Genomic DNA, 14,081 nt, shown 5'->3' on the forward strand with positions numbered 1-14,081 from the left:
CTAATATACTGATGATACACAATTCTGCTTGAAAGTCCCTCTACTTCAGACATCCAATGCCTCAAACACTACTGTTACCAAGTACAACAAACAATACTGTTATTTGCCAAGTACAACAAAGAAGAAACGGTACAAATCTGGTTTAATTATATGAACCTTGACAGCTTTTAACACCAATTTTCACAGAATGCAAGGTCATTGAATTCACCAACCTGACCAGTTAAGGGACACACTGTCCAAACAGACTGTCTGGCACCAGCTCTCCCATCTACAGAAAGTGAAACTGTTTCTTCCAGAAAGTGACTTTGGATTGCCATTCAAGCCCTCGTACTCCTGCACCTGAATGGTGGTAATGCCCTGCTCCATGGCCTCTCGGCCTTCACACTTGCACTCCTTAATATTAAGGGGATCCTTAATACTGAAGCGCGTTTCTCCAGGGCCTGCAGAAATATGATCACATCACGCCCATCCTGCAGGAACTCCATTTGCTCCCCTTGCGGCCCTGCACCATCTAGAAAATCCGCTGCATCATTTACAAAACCATCAAGGCAAGCAGCCCAGCTTTTCCTGCAGACAAGCTCATCATCTCTGGTGGTCCTTAGCACACCTGCAGCAGATACACCATCAGACAATAGATTAAGAAGCTTAAAAAAAGAAAATAAGAAGGCAGCAGGCATTTTCCATCTACACACTCAGGACCTGGAAAACATCCATGTATCTATCAGGACCACGCCTATGCTGCTTCAATTTAGGAAAGAGTTGAAGATGCACCTCTTAAAAGAACACTACATGACAATGCATTATTAGTCAACAAAATAGCTGCCTCTCCTATTACTCATGAACTCTACTCTTGTCTTTGACCTTCTATAGCACGTTGCAGCTTTTTAGCTAGGTTGGTGCTATAGAAATAACAAAAACACACATACTATAGCCACCATTCTGAGTTAGCCAGTAATTAGAGATGGAGATACAGGGAACGTGGTTACCGATTCTGGATGCCACCTTCATCCCAATAACTGATCGTTTTGGGTATTCAGAGTCAAATTAGGGAATAAAATGATGGAGTCAGAATTATCGAGTCCAAAACCGCATGTGGTTCCTGACTCTGGACCCATTTCCAAAGCAGAGACATTTTGGGTTTCACTGGGTGTTTTCCTACTCTCTGTAAACCCTGTAATCCGGATTACTGCTCTGCATGGCTTGTAAAGAGTACCTTTATATACAAATTGCACAAGCCAGGTCTCTATAAAAAGGCACAATAACATAATAATCCTTACTCAGAAATTCGCTACACATATATGAAGTCCATGTTACAATCAATGGCACTGCTGCCCAATATACCAGTTCAAAATGTACTGGTACACTAGGGCGATGCTTTATAGTTTGCACAGAAATAACAACAACAGTAAGAAAACAACATAACTAGTATAGCAGAAGTATGAATGCACAAACTAATAGATGCATTTACATGCCAACAACATTAGAAAACGGCTTTACTAACCTTGGCAAGTTCCACTAATGTAGAAAAATTAGAAATGCACCCAAACAATTTTCCATCAGCGAACTTTAGAACAAACTCGTATTAAAGAAGGATTTTGTTTCAGTCTTACTTAGAGTATGTCCATCAGAAATAAAGGAGAACATATTTCGCAGACAATCACTGAAACATTTGCTCGTGATTCCAAATCCTTCTCCAAACCTCGAGGCACGCAACACAAAAGTGCTTTTGTCATTTTAAAACAGATATAACCTTACCATTGTGTTGCAACACAAGGAGTCCTGAAATACTTATTTGCAAATCAGCAGTCTATTGTTTGTTTCCACATGTCCTGGTTGAGATGCACTGGGCAGTAATCGAGCAACAGTGCCTAAACATACCCTAGTTGAGAAAGATGTACTCGTTTTGCCACATCACACAATGGTGATGCCAACCCAAACGGAAAACAAGCATTTACAATGCAATGGTCTCGGCAATATTATAGGTAGAGCTATTGGTATTGCTCATTATTTTTTTTAATCTTTTTTGTATCCCTAAATAAATGGCATTGTCATTTCTATCGGCATTAGCTTTTTTTGCATATGTGATACCTATTGCATTAGCAGAGAGAGAGTGAGGTAATGAGAGAGAGTGAGGTAGATAGAGAGTGAGGTAGTGAAAGAGTGAGGGAGGGAGAGGGATGTTGTGAGGTAGTGATATAAGCATAGAGTGATGTAGTGAGAGAGAGAGAGAGAGAGGTAGTGAAAGAGAGTGAAAGTGAGTTATGTTATTCTAAACTTTTTAAGCGCACAGACACCCAGGGGTTTCATGGTGAGTTAGTGAGATAGAAAGAGTGAGGTAGTGAGATAGAGAGTGATTGAGGTAGTGAGTTAGAGAGAGAGAGAGTGAAGTTGTGAGCTAGAGGGTGAGGTAGTAAGAGAGTGAGGTAGTAAGAGAGTGAGGTAGTGATGTTTTGAGAGAGAGAGAAGTTGTGAGATAGTGAGGTAGTGAGATAGAGTGGTGTAGTGAGGTAGAGAGAGTTATGTAATGAGAGAGAGGTAGATAGAGTGAGGTAGTGAGAGACAGAGACTGAGGTAGTGAAAGAGTGAGGTAGAGGGATGTTCTGAGGTAGTGAGATAGAAACAGGGAGTGAGTTTGTGAGGTAGTGAGATAGAGAGAGAGTGAGGTAGTGAAAGAGAGTGAAAGTGACTTAGTGAGATAGAAAGAGAGAGTGAAGTAGTGAGATAGAGAGAGAGTGAAGTTGTGAGGTAGTGAGATAGAGTGAGTTAGTGAGGGAGTGATGTAGTGAATTTTTGAGGGAGTGAGTCGTGATATACTGAGGTAGTGAGAGTGAGATTGAGATAGAAATAGAGTGAGCTAGTGAGATAGAGAGAGAGTGAGATAGAGAGTAAAGTTGTGAGGTAGTTGTGAGCCAAAAAGAGGGAGGGATAAAGCAGCCCTAGTTGTAATGCAGTGGTTGTAATGCATTCCTATATGAGCCACAGTATTGCCGCCTGATTGTCTGACTTTATATAAACTCTGCAGAAATAATCTGAAAACAAAGGGGAACTTATAGTAACGCATTCGTGGCTCAGTTTGTTCGTCACCAACAGACTGCTTTGTAGATAGATGACAAGGTTAAGGGACCTGTTGCACAGATCTAGTCTAGCTGCAGTAAGCTTCAGGGCACTGTACTGGGGAGGTATGTCCAGCGTTAATGGACTTGCTCTGGTACCACGTTTGAAACAACACAAAACAGGGTCAGACTGCCCTCAATGATTAAAGAGAGCAGGAATGTCAAATATGCCAAACCCAGAACAGACTGTAGAAAAAACCAGAATACGTTTAATATACAATCAGATCTGATCTGAAAGTGTATTCATACAAACAAATATTTATTTAAGAGGAGAACAGTGCTCTCTCGTTTTCACAAGAATTGGACCAGTGGCATAACACAAAACCATGTGTCCCCGCAGCATAATATACGAGGAGGGGCCCCCAGCATCCCATATCTGAAAGATAGTCATAGGCTTTCAGGGGAATGGGGAATCCCTGAAGGATGGGGGCCTCCAGCCCCCCGCCCCTGAATGGAATATACGGATTACATTTATAAGCTTTCCCGGGACACCTCTGCCTTTCCGAACTGTTAAGAATGCGCAGCACGTTTCAACCACGTGTTGTGTCTCCTTGAACCATAAGATCCTCTTAAAGCGTGTTTACAGAACGGGTTTTTAAATCATGTGTAGATATAACACGCGTAGCTGTAACTTGCTGTCCTGAAAATGATGGCGCTGCAAGGGATTTAACACAGAACAGATGGGTGATGCAGAAACTATTGTGCAAGCACATTCCTGTCGGTGTTCACTGCTGCACGCTTGAGTTAATATGGCCACGAGTCCTGCAGGGTGGCAGGCTGATGCAACTCGCCGGACTGAGTGGCTTGAACAATAACGTATAAAGGCTACTCTGTGCCATGACGTGCCAGGCTTTAAGTGGTGCACAACCCCCCTCCCCCACTGCAAACACAGTGCAAGTTGTTGGACACTAGCCTTTAGATGACGGCTTTCAGTAACAGAAGACGGTTACCACAGAAGCATCTCTTGCCATGACGCTGCTTCCGCCTCCCACTGCTGCCGGTGTGTGAGAGTATTATAAACGTGATATTGCATTCAGTGGCAGAGCAGGGGTGCACTAACCTTCAGGCAAGCAATGTGAATGAGTTCATTGGCCAAACAGAAGGGTGACAAAAAAGAAAACAGCTACAATGGCGGTCAGCTCCTAGGGAGAAGTGAAGAAGTGGACCAAATGCGGTCCGATGTGATCTTTAGCACGACGGAGGAGAGCTGCAGCAGTGGGAGGGGGAGGGGAGGGGAGGGGGAAGCGAGAGCGCGACGGAGGAGGGCAGAGGGAAGGGAGGAGGCGAGCGGAGCCGAGCAGCTCCTAGGGAGGAGTGAAGAAGTGGACCAAATGCGGTCCGATGTGATTTTTAGCACGACGGAGGAGAGCTGCGGGGTGGGGGGGTGGGGGTGAGGGAGGCGAGAGCGCGACGAGGAGGGCAGAGGGAAGGGAGGAGAGGAGCGAAGCCGAGCAGCTCCTAGGGAGGCGAGCAGCTCCAAAAACACCACCACGTTTCTCCGAGGCAAGGAGAAAATGCCTTGGAGAAACGCACGGCCATTTTCGGATTTGGGGGCGTGTTTTGCTGTCCTGAGTGACGGACAACGTCACGAGCTAAAGAACAGCAAAAATGACGCCCCCAAATCCGAAAAAGACGGGGCTTGTTTGGAATGACTCACTTCTCTTCCAATGGCTGGCCTCTGTTTAGGAAGCCAGCCAATGAAAGCGAACGGAGCTGAGAGGCGGGTCTAAACTGCCCTACTACACAGCATAAGATCTCTTTACATCCGGTTTTGCCTTCGGCAAAACCGGATATACCTCGACCTAAAAAGGGACTCTAAGCCCCGCCCCTCTCTTCCATTGGGTAGCATCACCGTTTATGGTAAACGCTGGCTTCCCAATGAAAAGGAGTGTGTTTGGGTGCCAACCTGTCCGTTTTTCGGACAGACCCTCCGGACACCATGGCCTGGTTTGTGGCCGACGTGAAGACTTTTCTAATCTGCTTGTTAATTTTAACAAGCAGATAAGAAAATTTGTCAGTACAGCCGTGAAGCAGACGAGCTGTTCTGAGCACTCCACCCCCCCCCCCACCCCCCCCTCTCTTCTTCTGTTCGGAAGGGTCCTTGGAGACCTGCGATGATGTCAGAAGTCAGGAGGCTGCATCAGCGCTGCTGAGATTTATTACATTTCCATTCAAACTGCTGTGAAAGAAAACACATCTAATGAAGGATGAGGTGGGGGAGGGGTGGGGCCAGTGGATGAGGGGGTGTTCATCAGTGCCCGGCCAGGGCGAAGTTGTACAAATGAACGCAGCCTCTGCCAACTCCGGGGAATTCAATTTCTGCCTCAATTAGCCAGGGATCCCTGTCTACACGCTGTCCTCGGACATGGTGCACACGGGCTGCCTGGGGGTATGGTGGAGGACGTTGAAACCAAAGCTTATTAGCTGCAATCACACCTGACCCTGTGCAATAAGAGGCCCGAAGGAGCTTCAAGCACAAAAAGAGGCCGGGACTGCGCCTGAACCCGCCTGCGAGGCAGAGCTCAGAAAGGATTGCTTGCACGGCAAAAAGGAAATCCAGTGTGCATTTTGCCCTTGGTCTCTCAGCTGGAAGGATGGGACCGTGCCCATTCAGTGCGTAGCCTCTCTGCTGGAAAGAGGAGGCCCTCCTTGCTCCGTGCACAATCAGTTACTAGTCTCTGCACACAGGGTGCAAGCCCTTTAAATCCTTGGACTTTTTTCAATATGATGCCCTATGCAGGCGAAAGGAGTTCAGTCTGCTTGCCCAATCAGTCAATGTCCTCTTGACCGGGAGTGTGGGGGAAGAAAGTTCCAGATTACACCGAGATCTATCTTTTTAAATCAAGCCGGCACAGTATTGCATACAGTGGATCTGAAAGCTGCTTTATTTGTGCGTGCATTTCAGGATTTGTGTCGGACCAGTGTTTGCTGACCTGCACAGCGAGCTCGGACCCTCTGTTAGGGCGCTCAGCTCACCAAAGCCCCCAGATTGTCATCTAAGCACTCGAGACACAAGACTGGTCCAGGTCTTCTCCGTTTCAGTGCAGGCTTTGTTTACACAATCCGGAGCGAGGCTAGCACCGCCCACATCTTTGCTGATTGGCCACTGTCGTTGTTGATAAACACTGCAGATCCCCACGAGAAGGTAGCACTATGGGAATTTGCACCATGTTGTCATAATAGTGCATTTCTCCCTGCAATTGTTTGTGACTGTTACTAGGCACTGATCGACATGAGATTCGTGTGAAAACGAGTTTAACGCTATAGAATAGCTACAATAATAAATGCGGTTAAATAAGCGCAGTGTGCACTTGTGCTACACATTGTCATTTCTTATTTGTACCTTCCAGGGCTGGCCTCGTGTGGCCCAACGAGCTGCGGTGTCCCATCTGGCTCCAGGCTCATCCAGCCCGACATGAAGATAGAAACGCAAGGTGCCGGTTGTATACCCTTTCAACTGAACACGCATGACTGCCTGTGTCAAAACTCCTGGCACTTTGTGATCTTAAATCCAGACTGTCACCAGCAGGGGCTCGAGGGACACTGCCTTTAATCCAGACGCAATTACATTTGTTAATTGTACTGGCTTGTTTTTAGTATTTCATGTGTGCCTCAAGTGGTCGGTGAGCGGGAATATCAATTTTTGTTGTTAATAATATAACAATAGAGCACCAGAGCACCTATCGATGAACAGTGCATGGGGTGAAAAAGTCATGTGGTACAATATTTAACTCTTGCTTTCTTTTGCATCCTCGTTTGCTTCTTCGGACACCAACTTCCACAAACTCTTAGCACCGTTACTGGCCTTTGCAATACACTCTACTGAAAGGTGTCTCTGCAGTCTCCTCCCCCACTCCATTGATGTTTTATGAATGGCGAGGAATTCACACAGACTCTCGTACAACATTTCTTGGTCAGAGCGGGGAGTAAAGGGTTAGATGCCGTGAGACCCTCGCGGTTGAGTAGTCGTGCTTCATAACAATCCTGATTGATTGAGAAGTCCAGCCACTGCCTGCCATTTCCCGAGCGCGCCGGCCATAGCCCCGCCTCCGGAATAATGTTATAATTTGAAGAAAAATTGTGCAAATCCATTTGAATCCTCAGCTCTCTAAAACAGAATGAAGCAAGGACATTGCAGTGTTTTGGGTTCTTAAAAAAGCAATGACTCGCATCGCGACAAATATCTACTTTTCCGTCTTTTTGACAGGCTTACGATTTGTTGTGGATAAGATGCGAAAGTTTCATTATTTTAACCCGCCAGGCTTGAACACAAAACACTGGCATCATTTACTCATGCAAAAAAAAAACTGCTGTCGGATCAGCATCGCTGCTTTGTGCAAAAGACCCGTGGGAAATGCTTAGAGCTGCAGCAGAGGGAGGGGGAGGGGGAGGGGGAAGCGAGAGCGCGACGGAGGAGGGCAGAGGGAAGGGAGGAGGCGAGCGGAGCCGAGCAGCTCCTAGGGAGGAGTGAAGAAGTGGACCAAATGCGGTCCGATGTGATTTTTAGCACGACGGAGGAGAGCTGCGGGGGTGGGGGGGGGAGGGAGGCGAGAGCGCGACGAGGAGGGCAGAGGGAAGGGAGGAGAGGAGCGAAGCCGAGCAGCTCCTAGGGAGGCGAGCAGCTCCAAAAACACCACCACTTTTCTCCGAGGCAAGGAGAAAATGCCTTGGAGAAACGCACGGCCATTTTCGGATTTGGGGGCGTGTTTTGCTGTCCTGAGTGACGGACAACGTCACGAGCTAAAGAACAGCAAAAATGACGCCCCCAAATCCGAAAAAGACGGGGCTTGTTTGGAATGACTCACTTCTCTTCCAATGGCTGGCCTCTGTTTAGGAAGCCAGCCAATGAAAGCGAACGGAGCTGAGAGGCGGGTCTAAACTGCCCTACTACACAGCATAAGATCTCTTTACATCCGGTTTTGCCTTCGGCAAAACCGGATATACCTCGACCTAAAAAACGTTCAGACAAAAAACTGCCACCACAAGCATGAATGCGAATCTAACATTCATGTGGCCAATAGATCTAGGATCTGTTCCAACCACTGCTCAAGCAATTAAAAACCTTGGAAGTGTGGTTGACGAACAATTGTCTTTCGACCACTTCAAAACTATTGTAGTCAACAATATCGACTTTGACCTCATGGTGATAGGTAACTTCTACCCCTACTTCAACCACCTGAAAGAAATGAACTGACCGTGTTGTTGTTGAGACTAAAGAAATGTAATATTTTACATATCAGAACGCCAAAAAAGAAACCCTCAAGCTAACGACACTCCAGAAGAAAATCCAAGGGAATCATCCCACATTATGCTGACTCTCAAAAATCTCTATTCCCTCTCGGATAATACCATTTAAGCTTCCCTCTGCTATGGGCCATGGGAAAAACACAAAATATGTCCTACCTATACATACACTTGCAGCTTAAATTGCACCAAGGCAATTCGGATCAAACAAGTCAAACTCAAACAAAAGTCCAATAGAGGACAATTGATCTATGTTCTAGGTGCTAGATATGGGAACACTTTATTTGTGCCAAGTCGCAGAAGTTTCCAGAAATCTAGCAGCTTTCACAAAAAGTTCAGTACACGGCTCTTCACCACGCCTCTCAACCACCCTTGCAAATCACAGTAATCCTCTGATCCCTTCTGAAAAGGGTGCACATCCAGACAAAATCGTAGAATTCCCTTTATGGTTTGTCAGTTTTTCTACACAGAGTTCATTTTAGCAGAAAGGCCTCTCTGACATTAACAGAGCTGCGAAGTGGCCTTTGGTCGGAAGCCACCTCTGTACAATACAAATAAATTAGCATGCTGCCTCAACAACAATGTGACCACGTCTGGCTACAACTGAAATTATCCACCTAAACACGGCTTAATGATTCATATATCGCAACAGCTCTTGACCCCCAACTCCCACCGCTCACTGGAACACTTTACAACAGCAGAACATGTATGCACGAGGCAAACATTAAGCACATTTAGGGGGACAGTCCATGCAGATGCTACATCCACGTATGAAAATAATCCTCCACTTGGTAACAGCTGATACAAGTTCTGGATTTTAATCTTTCAATCTGCTTAGTTGCCAGAACCATTTGCAAGAGCTTCTATACTACTTGGAACTATGTATTTCAGGCACTGTTCTTTTTCCTGAGTTACCTGATGGTACCAAGAAACTGGCTACATCTACCCAACTTTTCATTTGCTCCAGCTGCCATGTTCTACACAAACCCAACTATAGTTAATCGAAGTAAACTGCATCCCAATATAGAATAAAAGAGGTTGAAAGATAATTATTATTATTTGCATTCAATGATGCCACACTGTTCAACACTCCAAATGACACCTTCCTTCATAGAACTTTCTTTATTCACCAAGACCCGAGCTTCGAATCCTCATTTATGATGTTGTAATTGCGACTTTGTGGACGTGTATTTTTCTAATATGTATGGAATCCATCTTTTTTTGTTTAAGTTTTGTGATACTCAATGAAGGATGAGGCCTACGCAATTCATTTGGGGCCTGAACAACGAAGATTTATTAACTTTGGTAACCGATAGTTTTGTTCAAATCAACCAGCTTGAAGGCTTGCTCAACTGACAGCATTTGTGATTTATCATAGCACCCTAGCTCAGCAATTAGGTGACCATTTTTATAAGGAACACCTGTTATTTCTCATTTTGTATCTCAATCTGTGGAAATACTCAACTGTCACAAGTTAAGGAAGTTAGGTCCACATTATGTATTTTAATTAGTACGCAAAAGCAGAGAAATGGTCATGTACTTGAAATTTCATTGGATATTTGATGTTACACCTGGTTGCGCCTTTTTGGGGTTCAAGCCAATAAAGCATTGTGATGTACTTCTGTTCTTGGGCACTTGGTTGAACACTTGAGCAGCCAACTGTCCTGGTGACACATTAGATAAACCTTTATCTCTATGCATGGTTTGATGGTTTTTGTCTTTGATTCAATTTAGGCTTCTGCAACTTCACATAGAGACTGAGTAAAGTGGTCAAAGTTTAGCACTTTACTTATGGAGACTCAAATACTACTACCTCTGACTTTTGAGATCTATCCGCAGCGGTACCCTTTATCCTACTTGACACTTAGGTAAATTGCAGTTGCCTCATAGCACACAGTATAGAAGTTGTAGCCCTTGTAACACTTTTTTTTTACTTTATGATACACTTACTAGTCATAACCCAGCATTCAAAGAGACAGACAGACATACTTTGCATCCATCCTCACTCAACATGTAATCACTACCACTATGACTCACCTTTCATAGCCACAACCTACTTATTATATATACTTACCATACCCATCCGAAGCCCCTACAATAATTCTTTCCTCATACTTCATCTGTGCTCGTCCAGTTCTCAAAACCGTCCCTCTCTGAGAACTCACCCTATGCTTCCCAACCACCATTTAGATAGGATAGAAACCAATACATCTTGTCTACCACAGCTTGCTGTTTGCGTTTCTGTCCATCAGCGTGCTGTTTCCTTTCTGGCAGTTGTATCCCATCCAATTAGTGTTTTTTTGCTCCCTCCATTACATCTCTCAAATGACTCCCTTCACTTTCAAACAATCAATGGCAAAGCCAATAGGGCTATCTATAATGAATGTTGTATGGTATGTGAAGCAATACAAATGCATAGTATGGGAATGGCTATGCATTTGTATGTAAGCAAAGAATTGTAGAATAATACAGATGTAGGTTAAGAGATTAAATTCCAATTCCACTGTCAAGCCAGACCTTAAAATCCATGTAGGTTAATGACTGCCCTCCACCTATCTGTGCAGCTGCCAGAGAAAATAAATTATCTAGTTATCTAAAACACTTTTACAACATTACACTGTCATGTGCGTGCCCCTGAAAGCTTAAGCTCAGGCAGCTGAATGCATAAATAAACAAATTGATCACAGCTGGTTGGAGGGCATACACTATTTTGCAGAAGCACACAACTTCTGTATAATCAAAACTTCTACTCCTATCTACCAATATGTGGGCGGTGCAAACGCCCCTCTCTGGTGATGCTCACCATTGTCTGACGACGTCTGGGCTGTCAAGCCAGACCATAAAATATAGCTTCTTTCTTGCAGAGATCCTTTAAATCATCCATCTAGTCTTACACTCGTTGGGATAGTCAAAGCATTTGGCTTCTTATCAGCATTACAACTTGTAAAAAGTTGAATCCACTTAACTTTCCTATCTCCCTCAGTTGACCATTTGCTACTCCGCGAAAGGGAGCGGTAGATGGGGTTTCTCCTCGGCTACCATAACCTCACCTTCATAGCACTGTCACCAGTCCAAGGGTGAGCAGCTTCATCTTCTCTGTCCCGCCGCCGGCGCTCGGTCTGAAGCTCCCAGGCAGCAGCGAAGCCTCCGCTACTTCCGGGCGCCTGCCCGCCACCTGCAAGGCTGCTGCAACGGCGCAAAGAGCCCCACAGAAGCTTGGAAAGGAGACGGGAATCTTTCGCACACCTCCAGCAGGACGCTGCCATCTTGGATTGACACTGCACTCCTGTTTACCCTAGAACTGGAAACAAGGGCAAATGGCTTTCAAAACAAGCTGAAAAGGTAGCTCAGCCAGACATAACGCCTGGAAGAGGTCAGACAACTGAGACGATGAACTTGAAAACTGTATATACTTCGCATTAATTTTTAGTACATTATATATATATATATATATATATATATATATATATATATATATATATATATATATTTTTTTTTTTTTTTTTTACATGCTTTTATTTCTAACTTTCTTTTGCACAGGTTTATCTCGCTTATGTGTTTTTTACTCAGAATATATTGCCGATCCTCGGCGCGTGCTTTCTTTATTCAGCCACAGCCTGTTGACCAACTTGTGGTGTAGCGGTCTAGCGTTTCACCACGCCACGAGTGACGTCACAGGACGTCCGGCGGCGGTAATTTTGCGGGGATGAGCGCGAACCTCCGATCGGAGGACAGAGCCTGTGTCCGACGCTCCCGGAGCATATATTGTTAATTAAATAATAAGTGCAGCCAAACAGCCTACTGTGGTTTGTGCCTGACACCTGACGATATTAGGCGATTTTACAATGGCGACGAGGTAGTGAGGGTGCCACAAGTCCATCAGTGCACCCAGAACCCACGCAGGGGCTGCCCACCAGCCCCATCCGAGCCAGGCACGTCCACTGGCAGAGCACACACCGGGAGCGTGGCAGAGACACCGCGAAGGCTACAACGAAGAGCACCACTCCCCTCCAACACGACTGGACCCACTACTGCCTCCAGGTCGAGAACCTATAGCGCAGATCGGGATAAGCAGAAGGGGTACCACCAGGAAGCCAATTACGCTGGCTCATAAAGGCGTAGCGCAAGGAGGGTAGGAGGATAAGTCCCAGGAAGACTGCGAGAAGTCAAAGAGAAAATGAGTGTGCAAAACTCTTACCTGACTAACCCAGTGCCGTTCTTGCTCAAAGTAGGCGAGCCGGAGATACCGTGGGAGGACTGGAAGCCCTACTTCCTGAACTACCTCTCAGCACGGGAGGAAGAAGGTGATGAGGAGTACTCAAGTGCACGCCGCAAAAAGATACTGCTTCACAACTTGGGCCCAGCAGGGCAGAAACAATATGATAGCATGGTCAAAATGGAAAGACCAGCCACGGACACAAATGTATTTCAGCATGCGTTAGAGGATCTGGACGCACACTACCGCCCAGTAGTTTGCACAGCCATAGAGCGGTGCAATTTCTACCAAAGAAAGCAGGCGAAGGGGGAGTCCGTCGAAGATTATGTAACAGCGTTACAGAAACTAGCCCTCACGTGCAAGTTCGGAGTACTAAAGGAAGAGCTAATCCGAGACCAGATAATCATGCACACGACCAGCACGTCCATGCAGGAGATGTTATGGGAAAATGGAGACGAACCACTCAAAGTGGTGGTGGCGATGGTAAAGAAGGCAGAAATGTCCAGGAGATATGCAGAAGCCGCGAAACAAGAAAGCAAACCGGGGACAGCAGTGCACAAGGTGATGGACAGGAACACGACGGAAACCAAGCAAACTACAGGACAATCAGGAACACGCAATCAGAAAAGGTACACCCCTAGGCAAAGCAAACCGCAAGAACTGAGGGGTTGGCACAAGAACACGTGCTACAGATGTGGCAGCAACGCGCATGCGCCCAACGACAAGAACTGTCCGGCCTTTGGAGCCAAGTGTTCATATTGTGGAATCTTCGGACACCACGAAAAAGTGTGCAGGAGGAAGGATTCCAGGAGTGAAGTCTAATACGTGGGACCAGACTCGCACAAGGAGAACGAAGGTGGGGAGACAGAAGACGACGATTGGCTTTTATTTCTAACTTTCTTTTGCACAGGTTTATCTCGCTTATGTGTTTTTTACTCAGAATATATTGCCGATCCTCGGCCACGTGCTTTCTTTATTCAGCCACAGCTTGTTGACCAACTTGTGGTGTAGTGGTCTAGCATTTCACCACGCCGCGAGTGACGTCACAGGACGTCCGGCGGCGGTCATTTTGCGGGGATGAGCGCGAACCTCCGATCGGACGACAGAGCCTGTGTCCGGCGCTCCCGGAGCATATATTGTTAATTAAATAACCAGTGCAGCCAAACAGCCTACTGTGGTTTGTGCCTAACACCTGACGATATTAGGCGACTTTACACAACTGTCTAAAAGAGGGGGGGTGTGGCACTCTGTGGGTAAATTGCGGTTTAGCAATTACTTCAATCTCTTAGGTGCTGGCCGGTTAATTCCCTCTGACCTCCAAGGGAGTTCTCTATGTTAACAAATGAATGCTGCCAAGTTTGGCAGGGTATCCAGTCGCACTCTGTTGGGGAAATTAATCCCTTTTCACCAATAGTTCAACCTGATTAGGCAATGATGGTCATAAGTCCAGGTAGACTTTTAGTTACACATATTTATTAGCTTTTGGTTTGAATGCTTTGTCCTTTTCA

General features: G+C 45.8%; 1 protein-coding gene across 1 annotated transcript in view; it reads right to left on the reverse strand.

Moving 5' to 3' along the window:
* MRPS28 (mitochondrial ribosomal protein S28) overlaps positions 1-11,683 on the reverse strand; it is a 367,602-nt gene extending 355,919 nt beyond the window's left edge. Inside the window, exon 1 of the mRNA XM_086965921.1 lies at positions 11,408-11,683. Within this exon, the coding sequence (XP_086822047.1) occupies positions 11,408-11,623 (216 nt within the window). The 5' untranslated portion in view covers positions 11,624-11,683. The remainder of the gene's footprint in view (positions 1-11,407) is intronic.
* Between the last annotated feature and the right edge of the window lie 2,398 nt (positions 11,684-14,081).

This window comes from Lissotriton vulgaris, chromosome 4_1 (assembly GCF_964263255.1).
Source record: "Lissotriton vulgaris chromosome 4_1, aLisVul1.2, whole genome shotgun sequence".
In the NCBI taxonomy this organism is placed as follows: domain Eukaryota; kingdom Metazoa; phylum Chordata; class Amphibia; order Caudata; family Salamandridae; genus Lissotriton; species Lissotriton vulgaris.